The sequence below is a fragment of the Amia ocellicauda genome, chromosome 10, assembly GCF_036373705.1.
Source record: "Amia ocellicauda isolate fAmiCal2 chromosome 10, fAmiCal2.hap1, whole genome shotgun sequence".
In the NCBI taxonomy this organism is placed as follows: Eukaryota; Metazoa; Chordata; class Actinopteri; order Amiiformes; family Amiidae; genus Amia; species Amia ocellicauda.
This window is the reverse complement of record NC_089859.1, coordinates 18,717,818-18,741,854: the sequence shown is the minus strand read 5'-3', so window position 1 is coordinate 18,741,854 and position 24,037 is coordinate 18,717,818. Positions and strand designations below refer to the sequence as shown.

Sequence of the window (24,037 nt, the reverse complement as noted above, 5' to 3'; positions counted from 1 at the left end):
GTCTCACAGTGACCACAGATCCTGTTCTCCCTGGCCAGCCAGGTCTGCCTGTGTCGGCCCATCTCTATGGCCAGGCTGTGGTCACTGAGACGGTACTTGGTCAGGATTTGCCTTTGTCTTAAATCTTTGACCTCGGTTAGGTAATGTGCTGGGATGTATTTTCTGTTTAGGGCCCGATAGCACTCCATCTTGTTTTGTGTTTTGGTTTCATCATTCCAATGTTCCACATAGGAGTTTTTCATGTGTTCTGTGATTTGGTTGGCTCTGATTGATAGTGTTTGTGCAGTGCTGTCCTGAAGCTGACTGATGTCCATGTGGCTTAGTGCAGTGAGCTTCAGGACTAGTTGGGGACTCCTTAGTGAGCTGAGCTCTTGGCTTTGAAGGACCTTGTAGTGGTATGAATCTGGGTTACTCTGTTTTAAATGAACCCAGTATTTTAGTGCTCTTTTTTAAATTTGGATCTGCAGTGGTTAACGGCCTAATTCCGCCCTGCATGCATTATTTGGGGTGTTTCTGTGCACATGGAGTACTGATTTACAGAATTATGCAATGCAGGACTTCTGCTGGGTGATTGTCCCATTTTTTGTTTTCCTGGTCTGTGAGCGGACCCCAGATTTCGCTACCATAGAGGACAATTGGTTGGATTATGCTTTCAAATATTTTTAGCCAGATTTTAATTGCGGGATTTATGTCATAGAATCTCCTCTTGATAGCATAGAATGCCCTTTGTACTTTTTCCTGCCAGGTTAAAGCTCCCTGATGCACTGATGGTCAGACCCAGGTATGTGTATGTAGTGCTGTGCTCTCGGGGGGTGTTTCCTAGACTGAAGCGGTACCTGTTTGCCTGAGATCTGGGTTTCTTTTGGAAGATCATGACTTTGGTTTTGTCCAGATTAACTGCCAGGGCCCAGGTCTGACAGTACTGCTCCAACAGAGCCAGGCTCTGCTGAAGCCCCTGTTCAGTGGGCGACAGCAGCACCAGGTCATCTGCGTAGAGCAGGAATTTAATTTCTGTGTCATGGAAAGCGAGGCTGGGGGCATCAGACTGCTCCAACATTGTGGCCAACTCGTTGATGTAGATTTTGAACAGTGTTGGGCTCAGACTGCAGCCCTGCCTCACTCCCTGTCCCTGAGTGAAGAACTCTGTCCTTTTCTTACCAATTTTAACAGTGCACTTGTTCTGTGTGTATATTGATTTAATTATGTCGTAGACTTTACCCACTACACCACTTTCCAGAAGTTTAAGGAAAAGTCCTTCATGCCAAATTGAGTCAAATGCTTTTCTGAAATCAATAAAACAAGCAAATATTTTTCCTTTATTTTTTTGGTGGACGTGTTTGTCAATTAGTGTGTGTAGGGTGTAAATATGGTCAGAAGTGTGGTGGTTTGGGAGAAATCCAATCTGGCTCTTACTGTGTTCGGTAAGGAAGGCTAGTATTCGGGCGTTGATGATACTACAGAACACCTTCCCCAGATTACTGCTCACACAGATGCCTCTGTAATTATTGGGGTCAAATGTGTCTCTACTCTTAAAGATGGGGGTAATTAGTCCTTGATTTCAGATCTCAGGAAAACACCCAGCTTTCAGTACTAAGTTGAAGAGTTTGAGCTGACTCCCTCAGCTGTGCTTGGGCGACCTCCCTCTCCTCAATCCTCATCCTCCTTGATCTCTCTGCAGCATTTGACACCATCAATCACTCCATCCTCCTCTCCTGCCTCGCTGACCTTGGAATCTCTAGAACTGCTCTCGTCTGGTTTTCCTCTTACCCCTACAACCGGACCTACCAAGTGACATGGCGAGGTTCCTCATCCAGACCCCAACCTCTCCTCACAGGCGTACCCCAAGGCTCTGTCCTGGACCCCCTCCTGTTCTCTCTCTACACATGCTCCCTGGGCCCCCTCATTGCATCCCATGGTTTCTCCTATCATTTCTATGTAGATGATGCCCAGATCTTCCTGTCTTTTCCCTCTTCTGACCCATTCATCCCTTCTCGCATCTCTTCCTTTTTGTCTGCTATCTCCGCCTGGATGCACACCACCTCAAGCTCAACTTCTCCAAATCTGATCTCCTCTTTTTCCCCCCTACTCCTCACCTTCTGCTGACCTCTCCATCTCTATCCCATTGGAATCTACAACACTCTCTCCCTCTTCTTCCACTAAGAACCTAGGAGTCACCCTCGATCTTGCTCTGTCCTACATTCAGCACATCACCACGCTGACACATACCTGCAGATTCTTCCTGGCAACATACGCTGAATCCAACACTTCCTCACCTCAGCCAGCTTAAGGGGTTACATTTTGTTAAGCAAAACGATTCCATTATTTATTTTTTTATCTCCAATTGTTTATTTGTTCTATGCTTTAATTTACATTGAGACATTAAACTGTGTATATTTCAATAAAAACTGGAAAAATTGAGGTGTTCTAAAACTTTTGACTGGCAGTATATATGTATATAATGATCTGATTCTCCCCTTTGTGTACGTTTGGTGTTGTCATATGAAAATAAATGACAGACATGCATCAACCAGAAGGAGAATCAACATGGGGAACCAAGCTGAAAAGCACAATTACATTTTAATATAAATTAATACATTATTGATTTTATAGAGTGTTTTAAAATTTTAACAAAGCCACTGACTAACCATCAGACAAGCTTCTTGTCAGACTGTACATAAACTTTCAATTGAGCCTTTAGCCCAAAGCAGGGGCATATCTGTGGGTGGGCCTGTGTGGGTCCACTTCCATAGGGTCCACCCAATCACACAGCTTTATTTTGTACATCATGAAATATGAATGAGCCAATATGGGGTCAAAAGCTAGCCACCATATGAGTTTCACAGAGCATCACACTGAGCTTACAGTGAGGTCACCTTGTGACCTTTTCAACAGGGGGCTAAATATCCTCTATTTAAATTAGATAGTCAACTCCGCCTAATTTACATGGAAACATTAGTGTTCGCACAACACTGCCTGCTCGGACCCTGCCATGATGCCACACTGAAACAGTCGACGAGTCCGGTGATGAGGAGAAGGTGGCCTGCGCAGCAGAACCAGCAGTCAAAACCAGGGACGTCTTTTGCCACCATTGCGGCAACAGAGGCCACTTAGCACTGGTCTGCCAGGCACCACAACCACGGTCCCCACCCAAGTAATTGGAAAACTTCAGTGGGATGGCTTAGGAGGGGAACAGCCATATCAACACACTAATTCCCCTGATCCAGCAGCGGAGATGAAAGAGACGGCCGAGGTGGGCCAGATCGGTTGGGGCCACAGTCTGTACCTCCCCTGCTTCATTGAGGGACAGGTCTGCTGAGGTTTAGTTGATTCCAGCTCCACCAATTCCTTGCTGCGCCTTGGGACATTCGTCATCCCAGAAGGAACCTGGGGAACTACATCGCTGAGCCTGAGGACGGTGACCCGGCAGATGACACGGATGTTGGGGGACAAGCAGCTGCTGATGGAGGTTGGCTGGCCCCAATCTGTGAGGCCTGCATCCTGGGGCTGGATTTCTTTGCCAGCCTGGGAGCAAAGCTGGATTTCACTAGCAGTGACTCACCTTTCCAGGAGGTAGTGTCTCTCGCTCTCTGAATGCTGGCGAGGGGAGAATTCCAGGCCACTTCTTTGGCAGCGAGCAGATGTTTCCAGAAGCAACAAATGAAGGGGCTCATCAGGCAGGTCACTGTACTGGTCCACAAGGATCCCGGTGCCGGAGTGTCAAAAGAGACCACACAGGCAGCTACTGGCTGATTTTGGGGACATTTGGCCACCAACCTGGTCCAGCATAACAGAGCCCCCCATCCACATTCACCCTCGGCACATGGCATGGGCGAAGAGGACAGCTGCGGAAGTGAAGATTAAGGAGATTGCCGCTGCAGGGGTGATCAAACCATCTGACAGTCTGTTCCAGTGGTGCTGGTCAGGAAAAAGGATGACACCTGGAGTTTTTGTGTTACAAGAAACTAAACCAGATCACCAGAAAAGACTATTACCCACTACCACAGATTGATGACACCCTAGACTACATTGTGGGTTCGAGCTGGTTCAGTTCTCTTGACCTCTGAAGAGCCGGTATACTGTTTTATATAAACTATGTAATGTTTTATATTAATAATAGCATACAGACCGAGCAAATCAGATTTATTGAGCTAGCAACAGCCACTAAGGCAGTTGTTCACGGCACACCCTTTAGCCATTCCTCTCTCCAATTTGACTTCTCTTAATTATGATAAGATGAACACCCAAACAGATAAATAGCCTTAGTATCTGTTCGTAGATATGTTGTTTCTCCAGACAGGCAGGAGCTCTCTTTGATAATGATTGATTGACAGTTGCTAATGATGACCGTGTGGTCGGACCTCTCCCAGTATATCAAAGGAAGCCATCTGGTTTCCGCATCCCACACCTCCCCCCAGGAAGACAACCACAAACATTCCAAAGATCAGCGACCTGACCTCAAAGCAACACTTCTTGGAAGCATGTGACTGAACCCTGCCCACAGAACCACATGTCATGCATTGTATAAAAGCTGTTCATTTTTTGTTGTTCAGAGAGACTCTGCTTAGGTGGAGAGCTTCCATGTCATGGCCTTCCAGGCCGGGCATGTTCAATAAATACATTATCCTCTGTGCTTCAAAATTCAATTCTTTACTGGGTTCTTCAACCTCCACAGCGGCTATTGGCAGGTAGAGAGGGCGCCGGAAGTCCTATGCCCCATTTTGTGTTGTAAGTTTATCTGTCCATTTCCCTTTGTGTTGGATTCAACCATATGTTGATCTCTTTCTCTCCCCTGACTGTGTCCCGTAAGTGCCCTTATTCCTTTCTATTTTGGTAGTTCTTTCCACTGCCAGAATGTAAGAGAGAGCAAAATAAATAAATAAATAAATAAATAAAGAGCACGTTTATGCTCACTCTGTGTCAGTGTTTTCTTGTTCTTACTCACAAAAAGCTATCCTGTTACAATATGGAGGGTAATTCATGCCAAAATTAAAATATAAATACATAAATAAATAAAATAGGATATAAATAAATGACATAGGAAATAAAACAAAAATACAAAATAAAAAAATAAAAAAATAAATACATATAAAAAGGAAATACATCAAAATATATATATTTATGTGTTTATTTCCTATTTTATTTATTTATTATTTTATGCATTTATTTATTTTTATGTATGTATGCATTTATTTATTTTTATGTATGTATGTATGTATTTATTTTTTATTTTTTTATTTTTTTAAGTCTTTTCATCCTTGTATTACCTCCTAGCAACAGTCATTCTCGGAGGGTGGGATGATATACTAACCTTGCTTGGTGTTGAAGCGGAGAGCCGTCAATTCGCCCAACGATGTCCGGCCCCATCATATGCTCTCCAGAGGAGCGTTTGAAACCCAGAATGCCATAGAAAATATTACGGATTATCCTCCATAAGGAATAGGCTACTGATTAGAAACTATCAGAACTGCTTATTTGGTGTAGCAGGCATAGCACTCAACTACAGTATTCAGAGGAGTGCAGTTCAAATCTCAAGCTGGGAGTTCCAACCTATAAAATAATCGCCTATTTTTGGACACCAAACGAGTGATGGATCAAATGGCCTCCTCACGTTTGTAAACTTGCTTATGAAATGATATTAACCTGCATACTACCATACAATAATACCTATCTAATAATATATTATGCAAAAAGTAATGCCACATGTAGACAAGGTATCTTCGGATAATTTAAATTCTATTTTAATATTGTGATACATGTTGAACAAATACAACATAAAAACAGCCAAGATTACTGTATCTTATTAACAGGCTCCAATTGTATTACACAGTGAAATGATGAGGGCTATGCTCATTACGCAAGAACAACATTCTAGACACATTCAGCACTGTTTCACACTTTTCTACACTCTTGTTTCTTGCTCTGTCCCTACCTCTTCCTCAGTCCCACTCTCTCCTGCACCTTTCTCTCTCTCTTACTGTCTTCTTCACCACATCCTTCTCTCTCCTTTTCCTTCTTTCAATCTGTTCCTCATTGTGTCCTTTTCTCTTTCCCCCTCTCCCCATCTTTCTCCCTTTGACTTTCCCTCTTGTCTCCCTCTGCCCCTATGTCTGGGTGTTCTGTCTGTCTGGTCTGCAGTACTCCAGCAGGTGCTGCACAGTGAAGTCCAGTGAGATCCTGGCCACAGGGTAACACTTCTGGATGAGCTCCTCAAACCCACGACACTGCGCCACCAGTTCCTCCTCAATGGCCTTCCACACCACCTGCTCAGGGACAGACCCATGTAAAGAACAGTTCAAACATCAACTTTTACTGCCACCCTGGGGTGTACGGAGCATAGGTCAGTGCGGGTCTAGATGTGATTGTTTCAGCACAGTTTACCTGCAGCAGGCTCTCGTCCTCGGCCAGGTGTCTGCTCACCCTGCTGTACACTGTCTCCAGTGCCCGGCGCACGGCTCGCCCAGGGCAGCGCTCCACTGCCCTGCGCAGTTCCTGCTTGCTGTACGCCAGCTGGAAACACACCTCTTCCTCTCGCACCCCGTGAGCCAAACATACACGCACCCCACACAGGAACTCCTGCAGCGACAGACAGGGAGAGGGAGGGAGGGAGGGAGGGTGGGAAGGAGTACAGGAGAGAGGGAAAGAGAGAGAGAAAGCGAGGCAGAGACAGAGAGAGAGAGGGAAAGAGGGAGTGGGCTATAAAATTGAAGTGTCTCATGGCTCAGAGTCCATATCAAGAACATTGCTTTCTTGTTTCTCTCACACATACACTCACAGCCATACTGACAGACACATATAGAGATAGACACACACACACAGGGCAGTAACTCACTCCAAGTGTGCCGAATGGCTGGCCCAGATATGTAGTGATGTACTCCCGCAGGTAGTGAGCGCTCCTTCTCCTGGCCTCATCTCGCTGGGCCTCCAGCCCTGACAGCCCCAAGCGGGACAGGAAGTGACATAGCCGGTGGAAGTTCAGCAGCTTGACCACCAGGGGGTTTGTCCGCAGGCTCTGGGAAGATAGGCTCTCCACTGCAAGGAACAGGGGAGACAGATACACACACACACACACAGTCCCAGAACTCTGTCAGCACAGCACTGCACAGAAAATACAGAGTCAACACTAAAGCGTGTGGCTGCCCTATGCACTACAGTCTCAGGTTCACATGCTGAACAGACAGAAGACAATTATAATAGAGCCCTAAGATAAAGGTGTCAGCCAAATGAATTAATACATAAATCATCCCAGACAGAGAGAACTGTAGTGTGCATCTCTCCCAGGGTTATTCAATCAGTTCCAATACTCCCCCTCCTATCCAGCACTAGCGTTCGGTCCACCTAGCTCCTTGGCGATACAGCTCAGCTCTAGGCTCAGTTAGCCAGTCAGATAAGGAGCCCATACTGCCCAAAGACAGCAGTGGAATGAGGCTTGGAGGATCTGTTACTCAAATCACCCGTGCTGTGCTAATCCTGGGGCTGGGTGTCAGTACGGAGCAATGCAGGGGTGTGACTGTGGGGGGCGATGATGTGTACTCACAGCTCCTGAACACGGCGGAGAACAGCTGTGTGTACGCGGCGTCCAGCCCCCAGCGCTGCACCTCCCCACCCAGCACACGCTCCCCCTCACACACAAACTCTTCCAGCCGACACACAAATGGAAGCACCCCCATCCGTGCCTTCCTGGAAACGCGGTGGCTCTCGATTTCCCGGCACAGAGACTCCTACCATACAGTACAGGGACAGACAGAGACAGAGACAGTGTGCAGTGTGCTTTATGTATACTGTGTGAGGTGGCATGTGCCAGTGTGTGGTGTGCTCTGTGTGTGCAGTGTGCAGTGTTTAGTGTGCGGTGTGTCAGTGTGAGGTGGTACTCACAGTATGTGCTTGCAGGCTTTGCTGGCCCAGCTGCAGGCTGCTGTGGAGCAGGGAGCAGTAGACGGAGGTGGAAGGGCTGGACAGGGCACTGGGCAGGTGCTGTCCTGCTGTCTTTAGTACCTTCAGGCAGCTGAGCGGCTCGCTCTTCAAACACAAACTGATCAGAGCGCTCAGCCGGGGCTCCACACAGCCCAGCACCCCCTGCACACAGTCCGAGTCACCTGGGCTGCCTCCTGCCAGAAAAGAGCTGCCCGACACCTTGAACCAGCTGCACGGCCTCCTCCTATTCTCTGGCCAGCTACAGGGAGAAGAGACGCACACACACACATGCACGCACATGCAGGGGTACACACAGGTAAACACATGTGCACACACACATGAAAATTGTGATTTTAAACAAAAAATTGTAAGTTGAAGACATTTAAACCTACTTAATTAAATCTGTGTGGGGGCAGCTTTGCAAACCAGGACAACAGAAAATGACTAAGACTCGGGTGCTGGGCACATGGGGACTGCGCTGCCTAACTGGCACCGTATCTGTGTTGAGGGTGGCTGACACCCATGAGCTCAAGTGCAGAAGTGTGCAGAGGGAGGGATGTCAGTTTTAATCTCTAGCTAACCCGTTTCCCCTCCGATAACGAAACACTTCCCTCATTATGGATGCGACACTTCACAGTGCAAAAGTCTGAGCGAAACTCACACGCTGGCCTGTGCTGGGTCAGCTCCACAGCCTGGTGTCCCAGCAGGGGCCTGCAGAGACAGAGGACACAAAGCACCGTGAGCCTGCCCCTTGTGGGCAGCTTCTTATAGCTGGTGCACACAGGTCTACAACAGGGACACAGCCAGCCATCGAGCTGTCAGACTCATGTCTCTGCATGAGATGAGAGAGTGGTGTTGGCTGCAATGGGGTTCGGGGCAGGAAAGTCTCATCATGAGTAACAAAGTACAGAGAAGTGCCCTTCGATCCGCTCACCTCGGCGCCAGGGCTACAGCCGTTGTCCTGCTCCCCTCTGTCCAAGGCAAAGAAAGTGGACAGGAACTGCTCCTCTGCCATGCACACCTCCCGCAACTCCATCAGCACATGCTGCACCATCTGGGCCCAGAGTGAGAGGGGGGTTAGGCACTGTAGCAGCAGATAGGACAGGGGTGGAACAGGGGTGGAACAGGACAGGCCAGGAGTGGGACAGCACAAGGACATGGCTAGAACAGGATAGGACAGGGACAGGGGTAGGACAGGGGTGGGACAGAACAGAACAAGGACAGGGGAAAGACAGGGGTGAATGGCGGGGGAAGGTGTCACCACTCTCACCCTGCCTGCTACCCCCTCTGTGCAGGATGCCAGAGAGTTGCTGCTGATGTCTCTGTCCATTGAGCTCTGGAACACTGGAACCACACCTGGAGCCACAGAAAATCAAACACAGCCTGAGTCAAGCAGCATGGCGAGTCAAGCAGGGATCCAGGCAGCCTGGCACAATGCACACTGCAAGGCACACTGCAGGGCATCCCTGGCATGATTCACACTGAGAGCCTGAGTGAGTAATAGCTGTGGGCTGGCAGGGATGTAGAGTGCTTTCTGAATCAGTAGCACCTTGTGGCCTGTGCAGTGCTGCTGTTTGTCCAGTTAAACCAAAGGATGGGTTCAGGCACGTAGTTGAGAGCTCAAGCTACAATCCTGATTGTCCGAGCTTGACATGAGTCAGGTGGAGGCACATATGACTGGTTTAACCTAATGAATATCCCTTGTCAATTTCTTATGTTTTATCAATCCTGGTTTTCCTTTTCTCATTACTAACCTGTCTCTACATATATATATATATAAGTAAGTGATCAGGTTTTATTTATGTAGCTACTGATTTGAATATGTGTCTATAATAAACCATGTCTGGCTGGCACTTCTGTCATTGTCTTTAGGCAACAGTAAAGCTTGATCCATACAGGCACAGGGCCCATCCAGGCAGTGGCATTGTTTCCCAGCACGCAAACCTAGCAATTGCGTGGAGCCCCGAGGGGCTAGGGGGCCCCCTGATGCCTAGTAGCAGTGTTACATTAAAAGACAAATTGTAACTTGTAACAAATTCCTTATTTTTTCAGATGAAAAATAATGTATTGTTAATATCACCTTTTATTTTTAATGGCAAAAGTTTCTCAGTTTAATGCTGCGGTAAAGTCTCTGCACTATGGTGTGGGAGACCTGGGTTCAAATCCTGTTGTGGTGGCTCCATGAGTAGAGCTGTGAAAGTAAGTTAGAATTCTCATAGCCTATTATACCAGAAAATACATTAGGGCATTTTTTAATTTATTTTTTATCATTGTGGGCTATTTGTTTCAGTATTTAGTATTGTTATGCTAAGAAGTGTGTTTGTATTCATAGCTCTGAAGTCACATGAATCAGACGAAAGTCTGAGCATTGACTAAATGATCAGATTCTGTGCAAAAATGACAAAAGTCTGCACGACGTGAACGCACCCCATGCCGTCTGCGGCTCCGCGAGGGAGAACAAAATATCGTCAGCACCCCCCCACAACCTGTTAGCGTGAACGAAATACCATCCGCTACCCCCCTCCGTAGATGATATATTTTAGAAACCCTGCTGGTGCCACCCCAAGATTTTAAGTGGCCCCATCTGGCCACCCCTAAGAAAATATTATGGGGACGCCACATGTAAACAAGCCCACAGAATGATGTCTGGTAGTTCTATAGTTTCTATAGGAAACCTGCTTACAACCCTGTAGGCGGAGGTATCAATAAAAAGGTCTGAGATTAAAGAGTTCAAAAGACTACAACTATCGTGGCTATAACTGTAGGATTTAATTAAAGGCGGTTTTGAAATCATAGGACATTTAGAAGTATTCGATCTGTAAATCTGTCTGTAAAACTTAAAAACAACAATAACAAAACTGAAATGGATTCATTTATATATAGTTCTTTAAAATATGAATTGTATTTTAAATACTCCTTTTAAAACTTTGGATTTTAAGTCGGAAACTTTACAACAATTAAACAATTTGCAATGTAATTTGCACATCCGTCTTATTTATTTTATATATATATATATATATTTATTTTATTCAGTTTGTGTTGGGTATTTATTAATATTTATTAATAGTACCATTATTTTGTATTTGCGTAGTAACTAGTTCTACTGTTTGGTTGAACAATAAAACAGAATAGCGGGTGAAAGCTCGCTTTCGCTCGATTCTGTCAGTGTTCTCAGCAACAAGGATTTCATAGTGACCTACACACCCAATCTGCACGTCTATCTATTTACAAATGGTAATTTAATTCAGTGTCATGACATATTTGAGCCACTGTAACTCTTCCAGCTTCAGTCAAGTGAAAGACCACAAAATGAAGAAGTTCTAGAAAGTAAGAAAATCCTTCACTCTCCCTATTTAAATTTAGTTTGAGTGCACTGAGGATACTCTAGCCCACCCTTATAATGACATAGGATTGAGGCCGACACTGGAGTGTGTAGTGATGCTAAAATTGTCATGACAGGTAGAGGTGGGGGGGGCTAAACTGAGCTTTGATTGGGGCCCCAAAATTGACAAACATGACCTTGCATCCAGGGCCTTTTGTTTTCAACCACCAGCAGGAAACCATGTGAAGTCTGAAAGATGAGCACCAGGAAACACTAAGGTGGATCAGCCATGCTGCTGCGCACATAACATTTCAAGAGCTTTTTCTTTAAGTGTTGTTGTACACGTGACAGATACATTTGATTTGTTTTTGCTTTATTAATGAAAAAAAGTTTTAAAGGTGAGCAATCCACACTGGGGGCTCACCGAATATCTTGGTGTCCTTGACTCCAGACACCTTGAATTTGGCTGCATCAAAGAAGTCCTTAATTTGTCCATCATACAGCTTGCCAATACTCTCAGTATACACCTGTAATGGAGATCAATAGGTGTCTTTCATTTTTAGCCCCTGTGACGAGAAAGGAGACGGTCAGAATTAAAACAGCGAGCCTTCTAGAAGATTATTCATCCCCATGTCATCGTACACAGAACACATTAATTAATTTATTTGTTTGTTTGTTTGTATAACCACATGAACCAAAACAAATTACTTATTAAATAAAGAAATGTATTGTTCATTAAGCTAATCTACAGCAACCAGTCTTAGGAGTGTAAGGAGTGTCTATTGTAAGTAAAACCATCCAAGGAAATCTGGTTAAAGCAAATCCCTGGAGCAGTTGGTAGGAGAAGCAGGGCCTCTCAGCTCCAGCTCCACTATTTAATTGAAGTCATGTCTTAGAGAAAAAAATAAATCACCTTTTTATTCTCTCAGGTCTTCATCAGTCTCCATTTAAACTACCTACTGATTCCAACTGAGGACTGGAATTTTACAGCCCTGCATACAGCCAGTACTTTTACTTCACCACCAGATGACAGTGTTGCTCCAGTCTCCAATCACAGACACATGCACACACACACACATACACATGCACATGCACGCACACGCACGCACACGCACACACACGCACACGTGCACACACACATAACACACACCACATCTGCAGCCATCTCTCTTAATAAGTTAATCATTCTGTGGCAATTTGTTGTGAAGAGCACTCTACTAAATAAAAAAATAAAATGAATTGATAAGAATATTTAAAATCCAAACCTACAATGTCACATTCCACAGAGCATAACATTTATACACACACACACACACACACACACACACATATATATATATATATATATATAAACCTGGTTTTCAGTATTACTTTTACTTCCGGTGACAACAGACACCTCAGCAGAATCAGAGAACAAAAAGCCAGGGACTACAAATAAGAAAAAAAACATTATCATCATTAAAACATAACTTCGGCCCAAGTCAGACTCACCTTCTGTAGATGCTGGCAGGTGGCTGGGCTGGTCTCTCTCAGCCAACGCATCAGTGGTGTGTACTGCAGTAGCTGTGCATGTCGACCCGTGGGCCTGGGTAGAACCAAACCATCTCTCCCCTCCAGAGTGGCTCCATTCCCCATGGCCTGCAAACACCAACCACAGCACATTCATACACAACACCTCTGTCCTGCAAACACCAGCCACAGCACAGTCATAAACAACAACACTGTCCTGCTAACACAAATGATAGGTTGCAAATGCAACCCCAATTAGTTGAGAAAGAGGGAGGGGCTACACCAGTCACCATGGATACCTATCGAAACATTTTTTTTCTCTCAAAGCTGCCTATAGGCCCCTGTGTGAAACAATCAAACAGTCCCCTTCCTGTTTCCTGTTTGTATATAACATAACACATACACAGGAACTTCCTCTTTGCCTGGAGACCGAGCCCCAGAGTAACCTTGCAACCTTTGGGTAGTACTTCCTTTCTCAGATAACCAGGGTTGCATTCGCAACCTGTTGATATCTTTCAAGTCAGAAGTAAAGGGGGAGGGGTTACTGTATACTCAAACCGTTACAATGGAGGAGGGATGTGAACTGGTAATGAAGGCTGTCCTGAGGCTATGCCTACTAGGGGATCCTCAACTGAACCAGCTTTGGATAGAAGGTCACGGAGAGCCCGTGGGGCGACATCCAGGTTGCCCAGGAGCAAGGGACCATAGTCATGCTCTACTGGAACAATCATGTGTTGTCAACAATTAATGGAAGGCAGGCCAAGAAGACAATTATTGTGCTCTCTGCAGGGCTACCTGCTCAACCAGCACGGCTTATGCCAAAACCATGCCCTGTTGCTGCTAGGGGTGTGTTCTAGCCTAATAAATCTGCTTCATTGGTCAATTGTTTGAGAGCACTGATTGGGTGAGAACATAAGAAGAACAGAAGAAAGTTTATAAATGAGAGGAGGCCATTTGACCCATTGTGCTCATTTGGTGTCCATTAGTATCTAAGTGATCCAAGGATCCTATCCATCTATTTTTAAATGTTCCCAAATTTACAGCTTCAACCACATCGCTGGGGAGTTTGTTCAGATTGTGACGACTCTCTGTGTAAAGAAGTGTCTCCTGTTTTCTGTCATGAATGTCTTGAAGTCCAATTTCCATTTGTGTACCCGGGTCCGTGTGTCTCTACTGATCTGGAAAAGCTCCTCTGGTTTTATGTGGTCAGTGTCTTTCATGATTTTGAAGACTTTCCTTCAGACCTGGAATAAGTCTGGTTGCTCTCCTCTGAACTGCCTCTAGAGCAGTGATATCTTTCTTGAAGTGTGGAGCCCAGAACTGTACACAGTATCCAGATGAACTCTATTATTCTAACTATTGCATTGTACAGTCTTAACATTACATCCCTTGTTTTAAATTCTATGTTTTTGACAATATATGCTAGCATTTTGTTTGCCTTTTTTATTGCTTCCCCACATTTTTTGGATGGGGAGAGTGAGGAGTCCACGTAGACTCCTTGGTCTTTTTCATGCTTTACTTCTTCTAGTTCTAATCTTATCTAGCCATGATAAAATTGACAATGTCTCCCCATTAGCTCATTTCCTGGCAACTCAATTTCTAAAGGGTGCGAAACAACTAAGACCACCAATAAAGGACAAAATTACAGCCTGGGACTACGAGGACTTAGTGGACCTCCCTAGTGGTCCAGTCAAACTAACTGTTTATATGAATGACCTCATAACACACACATGATCAGCCCAAGGGGTACACCGAGGGTTAGATTCAAAGGGCTCCACCACCAATGCAGCGCCTTCCAGCAGGCCTGAGTGACCGTCACTCGACATGCTCGATCCTGCCGTGGATGCATTTTTGGAATGTGAAACCACATCTGCAAGGGCCTTAGCCTCAGAAGGCCAAGTGGGAGGGTTTGCAATGCAGCCACGAGGAGACCCAGCAGTCTCTGGCAAAGGGACACCCTGACGCAGCCTCTCTCTATGGAGGCAACTCTCTCTGGTGCCAGCGCGGTGACCATGGCAACTGAGTCAAGGTGCAGTCCAAGGAACTGTGCCTGCTGAGTTGGCGTGAGATGGCTCTTTGTTCTATTGACCCGAAGGCCCAACTTGAGGAGGCCCAACGTGAACAGACCAGCCTGTGGCCGAAGGAGGACATGGATCCATGAACCACCTTGTCTGTGAGAGCCATAGTTGACGGCGTGCTGCCACAATTGGCTGCCAAGGAACAACCTGTGGCATGCACACTGTGGTGCATGACAGTCACCAGCAGGTCAGCCGCTGCCCCAATCTCTCTGGGGTGGCAGGGTTCGCAGGGTGGGTCTCAGCCAGCCTGGCGATATAAAGGCCAGGAGGCTCTCCGTGTTATGCAGGTGAGCCGCCTGGGCTCCAGCCACATAGGCCCTCTGGAGGAGGTTTTCGGTGACCCTGCATTGCCTGTTAGGGCAAGCAAGGTCCCGGGGCTCCATAGACATGGAGGGCATGGAGACCAAGGTTGCGATTGTGGAGTTCACCCGTGGAAATTCAACCAGTACTGCCTCGCTCGCTCCTTGAGGCCCATGCCAGGGTGGTGGCCGTGGCCGGATGGTCCCAAGAAGACTGCAGCTCTGTAAGGAGATTGGGAAGCAGTGGGTGAGCCCATGGATACCGAGAGCACTTGTTTGGGGTCTGGAAAGTCCAAGGGTAGTGGCCACCAGCCAAAGCGGGGCCAAAATGCACTCGGCCGCAAGTCTAGAGAAGAGCGGAATAAAGGCTCAATCCCAGCGGACCCATGATCTCCTTCAATCACAACCGCAGACTGTAGTGCGGACTCAACCGTCAGAGGAGCCCCTCATGCTGGCGAGATCTCTAAAATACACCGGATTTAAAATTGCTTCTTCCTGCAAACAGAACAAAAACCACAGTGGATAATCTACAGACTAAGACAATTTATCTTATCTTTATTAAATTAGCAGAGACTATCAAGAATAAATTAAATAAAAGACAGAGCTAGTAGCTGAGGCGCAACCGCAAACTGGGACTCAGACATTACAGCTCGGTTTTAACCATTGTATTAATACAATAATATGTATGTATGCAGGACGGAAGGTGCAGTATATAATAATATATATATGCAACCTGACCGGAGTCACAAGTTTGTGCTTTTAATAATAATGAAAGATGACAAAGAAAGGCTCTTGCTTACTTTACCGAGGTACTCCAAAGGCAAAAACGGCAAAGGGGAAGTTCCTGTGCGTGCTTCACATTATATTCAAACGTGAAACAAGAAGGGGACTGTTTGAGTGACTCACACAGGGGCCTATAGGTGGCCTTGATAGATTTTTTTTCCCTTTGGGTATCCATGGTGACTGGTGTAGCTCTTCCCCCTTTGGGCAGTACTTCCAACTCGAAAGATAACAATGACAGTCATAAACAACAACACTGCCATGCAAATACCAGCCACAGCACAGTCATAGAAAATAACACTGTCCTGCAAACACAAACCAAACCACAGTCATACACATCCTGACTGGCTGATTACTAGCCCTGCTCCATCTGAAACCCCTGCAGCACCCCCTACCTGTGCAATAATGGCGGAGTTGATGTGCATGATACAGCGCTGCTCGAAACTCTGCCGCAGGCTCTCGAACCGGATCAGCTGCTCAGCCACACCCTGCAGACGCCGCTGCCCTGAAACACCGTGAGACGCCGTGTGAGCACAAGGCTCCATCAGGCCAGGGCCAGGTTAGGAGTTAGGAGCTCTGATTAGTCTCAGCCATACTAAACTGGAAGGCTGGAAAGCACTGGCTCACTGGAAAGCAACAGTAGGGTAGGGGTGGAGTATCTGTGCAGTTGGCATGTACACATCTTCTAACTGAGCAGCGCCAGGCTTCCATAAGTAGCTGTACCAGTGTCTCCTGTTACATGGGCACTTCCCATTTTAATACATCAGAGCTCTGAAGTTCTGCCTCAGGTTAGATGATTCTCTGCACTGTGAAGATGGGGAGCCTGTGATCCAGCTCCCAAATAACAAACACAGGGCCCTGCCGCCTGAGAGGCCTGCTGGGAGCCCTGTGAACAGATGCTACTCCATGTGACTGAAGCCCACAGGTGTTGAGCAAAGTCAGCACTTCTGTTCAGCTCTCCACTAGAACCCCTGAGATCGAACGCCGGAGAGAGAGGAAAAAAAAATTAAAGAAAAGAAAAAAGCAGACTTCTGAAGATGGTAAAAAAAGGAAAAAAATGATGACTAGGCTTCCTCAATTCAAACACTGCCTGAACGAAACTTGGGCCTTTGAAGCATGCCTCTCTTTTCTCCTGTGCTGCACCCCTCCCGGTGGATACAGTGTGCAGCGTTCATGCCTGTGAAGTTCTGTCAGGGTTAATACCTTGACCTCTCCTCTTTCTGAAGCAGCAGGGGAGCTCAGCACTCCTGGAGACAGAGCCTGCTCCCCTCACCGTCTGCTCCCTAGCAGTGTGTGTCAGCTGGCCCCTGGTGTTTGAAAACTCCATGAACAGGATGACCACACATCCAGGGAAGAGCAGGTTGGCTGCTGCAGGAAGGGGGGGGGCAGTTCTCTGACACAATAGGGCATGTCTCCTGGTCTCTTTTTATGTTTTCTTCCTTTCTTTCTTTCTTTCTTTTTTAATTGGCAAACAACATCATTGATATTCAGCCCCGGTATTCCCTGATTTCTGTGGGAATGGCTTCTATCTGACATTTATACTAAGCCATACAGCTCTGCTCTCAACCTCTCCTGTCACGTCTGTCAGAGTGTGATCGGCAGTAGACACTGGAGCGGCCTGGTTCTTATATGATTGTGTAACAGCTTATTTCTGAAGCAATGGAAAGACTTAACAAAACAAGTACACAAATAAATAGATAAATACATTAATACATAAGTAAATTAGTAAATGAATAAACAAATACAAAAGCTGATGACCATCATCTCTATGTGTATCCAATTGAAAATACTACTACTACTACTCTACTACTACTACTACTACTACTACTACTACTACTACTACTACTACTACTACTAATAATAATAATAATAATAATAATAATAATAATAATAATAAGTAAAGTTTAACTTCATTACTAAACAGAAAGACAGGTCAATATGATGGTGTGTACTGGAGTGAGCTGCAACAAGTCTGTGTCTGCTGAGCTGTGTGTCTGTACAGGTGTCTGTATCTGATGAGCTGTTTGTGTTTGTGTGTTTGTGTATGCACCTGGTTTGAGCTGAGCAGTGTGCGTGTCTGTATGTGCATTGTGTCTACCTGGTGTGAGAGGGGTGCCGGCGCAGCGTGTCAGAGCTTGCACCGCTGCACTGCAGGCCTCCACCTGAACCGGCTGTCCCAGGTCCCCCTCACTCAGGATCTGCATGTCATTCTCACTCAGAGTCAGATTGTCCTGCAGCACAAAGATACTGGGATGGGGACACTGTAGTTTTTGTGGAAAGTCTATTTTGTTCATGCTGCTTTCCCAGTAAATCAATCTGCACCAATACTAACAGTCCTGTCAGGATTAGATTTTCCTCTCATAAGTGCCAGTAAGCCAAGGGCCACAGTGCTGTGCTGTTTGGTTTTGTAAGCTTTGCAAACATAGGCTGTGTATGGCAAGTGACAGCTGTGTACACTGTGCTGTTTCAACCTAAGTTTCATTGTTGTGGTTCTTGTGAACAGGTAGAGAGTGCATGGGTGTCGGAAACTTTGAGTGGAGGAGAAGGGGGGTGAGTTGGATGGTGTCAGGGAGCCCACCAGCCTGCTGGCCCTGCAGACATGGCACTGTCACCAGCTAATCATCTTTTTTCTACCTTTCTAAATAGTCTTATGCATGTTTTGTTGACAATACCAGCACGACCAAAAGCAATCATTCGATCTGGGTAAAATGTCTAGCACCTTGTTGTTTTTGACTACAGGTACCCTTTAATTAAGCCAGATGAACAGAACACTGAAAACCCTGCAAGCCTCCAGCCCCAGGGGTCAGGCTCACTTTGTGTGTGTGAGGTGAGGGGGGGACATCTGCTCAGGATGTGGATCATCTGCCACCTGTGTGCTGTTAAGAACTCAACCAGAAATTCAAAGGCCAGACCAGGCAGGTCACAGGTGACATCCAATACTTGCACAATAACCTATTATTTATAGTCACACTGGCCTCTGGGCAAATTGCTAAAGTACATGAATTAGTAATTACTGAGCTTAACTAGTTAAAAGTAGCATAAGGGTTAGAGGTTTTCAGTGTCTGAGGGTTCACAGCGGTGAATTGAAACCCACAGGACTGTGGCTCCCCTTACAAAATAATGCAGTTAAGTACACTCTAAGTATGCATCAGTATACTAGAAGCACACTAAAGTTTATATATATGGCCCTGATGTGCATTGACACTGGCAGGGTGAAGCAGTCAGTGTAGACTTTTAGTGCTGATTCTGGACCAGGCCAACTCCAGGGCAGCCAACCCCTGACCTGCCTTGGCCAGGTTCCTGTGTGCTACCTTACCACCAGGTAGGCCAGCTCAGACTCCAGCAGGCTGTGGTTCCGGTCAATTCGCTGCAGCCAGGTGCTGCGCATGTGCAGGTGCTCCATCTGTCTCTGCACCGAGCGTAGCAGCCCATCCTGCTCTGCCACTGCCAGCTCCAGCAGCTCCACCTCTGCCAGCCCCTGCTCCAGCAGCTCCTCCAGGCTGCCCACCCGCTGCTCCACTGCCATTAGGGACAGCAGGTTCTCCTGGGCAGAGAGAGGAGAGAGGGAGAGGGAGAGGGACAGGGACAGGGAAAGAGAGAGGTCAGTGGTCACCAGCCTGGTGTTGTGAATATCAATGCAGTGTTTGAGCAATTTTCCTGTGACTTCTTTGAAAAGATGACACATTGCAAACTAATAGGAAACGCAGCAGCAGCCTGCTTACCCATGAAGTGTGCCCCCCCCAGTCATCCCCCCCAACCCTCTCCCCTCCCGGAAATGCTAGAGCACAGTGAGGTGCAGAGAAGAATGGCAGACCTGAGGGTAAGGAAAGGTGAGGGACAGCGAGGGAGGGTGAAGTGTGGTGCAGAATGGGAACCAGTGGCAGAACACCATAACCACGTGGTAAAGGACAGGTTAAAAGCAGGCTGGCAGTCAAAGTTCCAGAATCTTCAGATACTTTCAGGATGGTGTTCCCATTGCATCTCAGCACTCCTCTACTGCTCCCTCCCTCCCGCTCAATTCACACACACCTGTTCCTCATCTTCTCCACCCCCTCTACGCCCTGTACAGGTGGAGGAGGAGATCAGGGGTGGTTGACTGGACTGATGTAGGAGGAGCTGTGATGAACACCATGATGAACAGGGCTGAGCGCAATCATGGCTGTATTTGAAGGATGCTGTGAAAGCTATTGAGCCCAAATAGACTGAACATGATATTTCACCAGCTAAGCTGTCAACAGAGAAACCGTGACAAAGAGGTGTCACATGGGAGCCTGTATGGAGGTGTGAGGCCGGGTGCAGTGACATCTCCCCTAGGAGAGTGTGGGGTGCATCTGCGAATGCAGCTGGCGTGCAAAATATTCACACAGTGGACCGGAAACAATTATATTAACTTTCGTTTGAGTTTGAACTAAGTACTGTTCATTAAAATATACTTCTTTATCAATTGTGTCTTTTCAGGGTTTGTTTTATTACTGATTCAGCCTAGATTCCAGCTGATTGAGCTTGATCTTATATCACTAATTATGATCAGCATCTCAAAAATTAGAGTTGATTCTTTACTCGGGAATGGAGGCTGTCTAGAGATGTGCTGTCAAGCACAGTATGTGGTGTACAATCCACAAAGCTGTACATAGCTTTATTTTTGTAGCAAACTTTTTAATAATGCAAAAAATCTATCATGCAATTCCAGGCACACACACACACCGACACTCACACAGAGACATACACAAAGAGACACACAAAGAGACACACTCACATAGATACATACACACAGAGACACGCTCACACAGACACACACACACCATGCACACACAGACACACTCAAGAACACACACACGTGCAGACACACACACAGACATAGAGACATAGAGACACACACAGACACACAGACAGGTATAGGAACTTAGACATATACACACACATACATAGTTATACACACAGAGACACATACAGAACAAGATCAATGTATTCAGATCAATAAATGTACCACCTCTTACACCAGCAGGCGCTCAAGGGCATGTTTATACCCTTGGAGTGATTTTTTCAAACATTTACCACAGTGGCCTGCTATGAAATATTCTCAATGGTAAGAAAATAAATAATAATTATAGAAAAGGGTATTACTGAAGCCTCATGCACACAAGGGACCGGGAGCAGAGAGAGCGAGCTGCCTCTGCTGTGCTGAAACCTGCTGTGTAGGATCAGTGTGGTCTGCACCTCGCCAGCGGCACAGAGTTTAATTTCCTGTTATTCACTCCTCTACCTGACTGCAGCTGATATGTGGAGCTGATAATGCCTTTCTGTTTTATGACGATACACACACACACACATACACATACTAATTATGTGCCGGCTGCCGGCACATCAAAAAATATCCACAAAACTCTTCAAAATCGGGGTGCCTTGTAATTGGGAAAAACAATTTACACTAAGAGCTCTGCCTGAAGAAGACCACAGGTCAAAATACATAAGCCTCTTTTGCCAACCATATTAATAGCTATAACTTACGCAAAAAGGTAAATAATAATTATACTACATTCATTTGGAACTCTTTGTGATTATGAACATTCATTATAGCGGGAGTTGCTGTCTTTTGCTTTCACCTTCCCTGGCGGAGCTCTTACTATACATATATTTACATATACAGCTCTGGAAAAAATGTAGAGACCACTCCAAGTTCAGAAATCAATGTTAAGGGGTCTCTTAATTTTTTCCAGAGGATGAATAATTAACCAAAGGCTTGCTTCAACAAACCACTTATAATCACACCCTATTGTCAGTGAGAAACAGAGCCATGGAGGAGAAAAAACAAGAAAGACAGAAGAGGATGGTGCAGCTCAGTTTCCAGGCAACCGTGGGCAGTGCAGATGTCAGAGAGGGGAGTATGGTTTGATCTGCACACTATCAGGGTCAGTTGGTTTGGGAAATAGAGCCAGGCTGTCATAAAGGCATCCCAAGGGTAGTGGAAGGACTCCCCAGGGCTCTCCGGCAGTGTTGAGCATTTGGGTGTGTTTTCAAGCACTTCCCAATCAAAATATAGAATCACAATATGGGAAGAGTCACAAGAGTTAAGTAATGCAGTCCAACAGAGGGGTAATACATTTTCTCTAAGACTTATTTTTTACAGTCAGTGAATCTCTGAGCACACCCCCTACCCCGCCTGCTATGTGTGGTCTCCTTCCCTCCCCCAGCTCTGCTCACCTGGTCCAGGGCCTGCAGCTCCATCAGCAGAAGCTGTGTGAAGGCCTTTGCATCAGCCACCAACAGCTCGCTCTGCTTCATCAAACGATCAATATTATCCGCCTCCCGTGCCGTCAGTTCCTGGTACCCCTCCTCCTTCTCCATCATTTCCCGCTCCTCTGGCGCCCCACCCTGCTCCCACGGCAACATCTCTGCAACAATGAATAGCACAGGTGTTACAGTTTTTTTACAATTGGTTACACACATTTCTCAATACTGAATTCACTTTTTCAAAACTCTTCACACAGCACAACAGCAGTCTATGTGGTCTAAACTGTGGATCATTTTTCATTGCTTTGACACAAAATGCATTCAAGGACCACATCTTTCAAAATTCATGAATTTTTTTCTCACTCAAACTCAACCACCAGCACAACTCTATGTATCTACAGCCCATTTTGCACGTTTACATACTCTTTTCAAAACTGTTAAATTTAAGTTCAAAACATAACACAAAAAATTTGATTGCAATTTGCCACATTTCTATAGTAATACCATATTGAAATATATTCAAAATCTTTAAAAAAAGATTAAACAATTAGACCAACCATAGCTGATTCCCATTTTAGATGAAGACCTACCCACGTGTTTAGTTTTTCTATTTCATTACCATCTATACAATAGGGGACATCTTTGGAATGATCTTTGTGGCATTTCACCAGCCCATCCTAGGATTGTATCACTGTTCCTCCCACCTTACTCTCCATTCCTCAACCCCATAGAGGAATTATTTTCCTCATGGAGGTGAAAAGTTTATGACCACCATCCACATGATCAGATGTCCCTCCTGGATGCAATGAATGCTGGATTCCTGGAGATATCTGCAGAATACCTTGCTGGGGATGGATCAGGCATGCAAAGAGATTCTTTCCCAGGTGTATTGCAAGAGAGGACATAAGGTGTGATGTGGATGAGAACTTGTGGCCAAATCCACAACACAGTGTTGACTAGCATTGCTATATATTGATATCTGTATTGATTGGTAGATATCCTATGTATATGTATAGTGTACACATTTTTGTATTACAGTACTGGAATTACTGTAGTTTCATTTTGTCTATTTTGTAATTACTCAATGGAAACAAATGGCAAAAATGAAGCATATTGCAGCATTTCTGACTCATTCCTGTAACATATACTGCAGTACATTCTATAGAGTATAGAGGTGCAATACTTGTTTTGTAAAGGAATTTTGGTTGTTAGTGTTTTTATGTCATTGTGTTATGAGTGTTCTTGTTGGGAGAGAACTTTTGCTATTGTTATGGTAGAATGAGTTGATTTTGAGGAAGTGTTTTGGTAGTTTTAGTGCAGTTTGGATGTGAGATTAATTCTTGTGCCAAGCTGCATGTTGGTAAAGAGAACTGTGTGAAGAGTTTTGAAAAAGTCAACTCAGTATTGAGAAATGCATGTAACCAAAACTGTAATATGAAGGACGCTTGGACACATACAATCCTACTGCCAGTAAAACACTAGCCTGCAGCTCAGTCACAGACGCACATCATCACACAGGCCGGGTCTACCTCCAGGCACCCGCAGTCCAGACCTGTCCTCCATGTTTAACATTGGCTATATACAGCTAGACACAACACATCTGTCAATGTCCAAAACACTTCCACTGTTCCCCACTAGAGGTCGCCATCGCCCCTTCCATACCAGTCACCTCTCCCATCTTCAATCAGTCACTCAATCAATCTCAAAACAAGCACTATGATTACTCACTGCACGCCTGCTTTCCATCATCTGCCGGCTTTTATAAACCACTCCCTGACTCTCACTCCCTGCAAAGTTTTGTCAGTTTATCTGCATCACTTAGCAGTCTCCTTGTGCCTTGTGTAATCCTTTGTATCCTCGACCCCCAGCTTTACCTCTCAACCACGACCTTGGGCTTCCTTTGATTC

General features: G+C 45.7%; 2 protein-coding genes across 3 annotated transcripts in view; both read right to left on the bottom strand.

The window, feature by feature from the left end:
* Positions 1-5,716: 5,716 nt before the first annotated feature.
* On the bottom strand, positions 5,717-11,820 carry LOC136760112 (exocyst complex component 1). 2 transcript variants are annotated; one of them, XM_066715381.1, is made up of 9 exons: positions 11,658-11,820; positions 9,182-9,267; positions 8,846-8,965; positions 8,573-8,622; positions 7,873-8,170; positions 7,535-7,718; positions 6,830-7,029; positions 6,379-6,573; positions 5,717-6,260 (listed from the first exon to the last, which is right to left on the bottom strand). In XM_066715381.1, exons 2-9 carry the CDS (start codon positions 9,239-9,241, stop codon positions 6,102-6,104), a joined length of 1,266 nt encoding a protein of 421 aa, XP_066571478.1. In that variant the 5' UTR covers positions 9,242-9,267; positions 11,658-11,820; the 3' UTR covers positions 5,717-6,101. The 2 variants fall into 2 exon arrangements, with proteins under 2 accessions (XP_066571478.1, XP_066571479.1); XM_066715382.1 differs by lacking the exon at positions 11,658-11,820 and having other exon boundaries at positions 9,182-9,387.
* The window catches only part of LOC136759679 (exocyst complex component 1), a 47,741-nt gene continuing 35,476 nt past the window's right edge, over positions 11,773-24,037 (bottom strand). Inside the window, exons 4-9 of the mRNA XM_066714641.1 lie at positions 22,101-22,291; positions 19,216-19,443; positions 17,998-18,130; positions 16,295-16,404; positions 12,725-12,871; positions 11,773-11,799 (exon numbers count right to left, since the gene is read on the bottom strand). Of these exons, the coding sequence (XP_066570738.1) occupies positions 11,773-11,799; positions 12,725-12,871; positions 16,295-16,404; positions 17,998-18,130; positions 19,216-19,443; positions 22,101-22,291 (836 nt within the window). The remainder of the gene's footprint in view (positions 11,800-12,724; positions 12,872-16,294; positions 16,405-17,997; positions 18,131-19,215; positions 19,444-22,100; positions 22,292-24,037) is intronic.

What these genes read in the sequence shown, in the direction of transcription:
- LOC136760112 (XM_066715381.1), bottom strand. Translation starts at nt 9,241, where the DNA reads ATGGACAGAGACATCAGCAGCAACTCTCTGGCATCCTGCACAGAGGGG. An exon ending in CAGAGGGGGTAGCAGGCAGG is followed by an intron (nt 8,966 to 9,181) that starts GTGAGAGTGGTG and finishes CTCTGGGCCCAG; the next exon opens with ATGGTGCAGCATGTGCTGAT. An exon ending in GACCCAGCACAGGCCAGCGT is followed by an intron (nt 8,171 to 8,572) that starts GTGAGTTTCGCT and finishes TTCTCCCTGTAG; the next exon opens with CTGGCCAGAGAATAGGAGGA.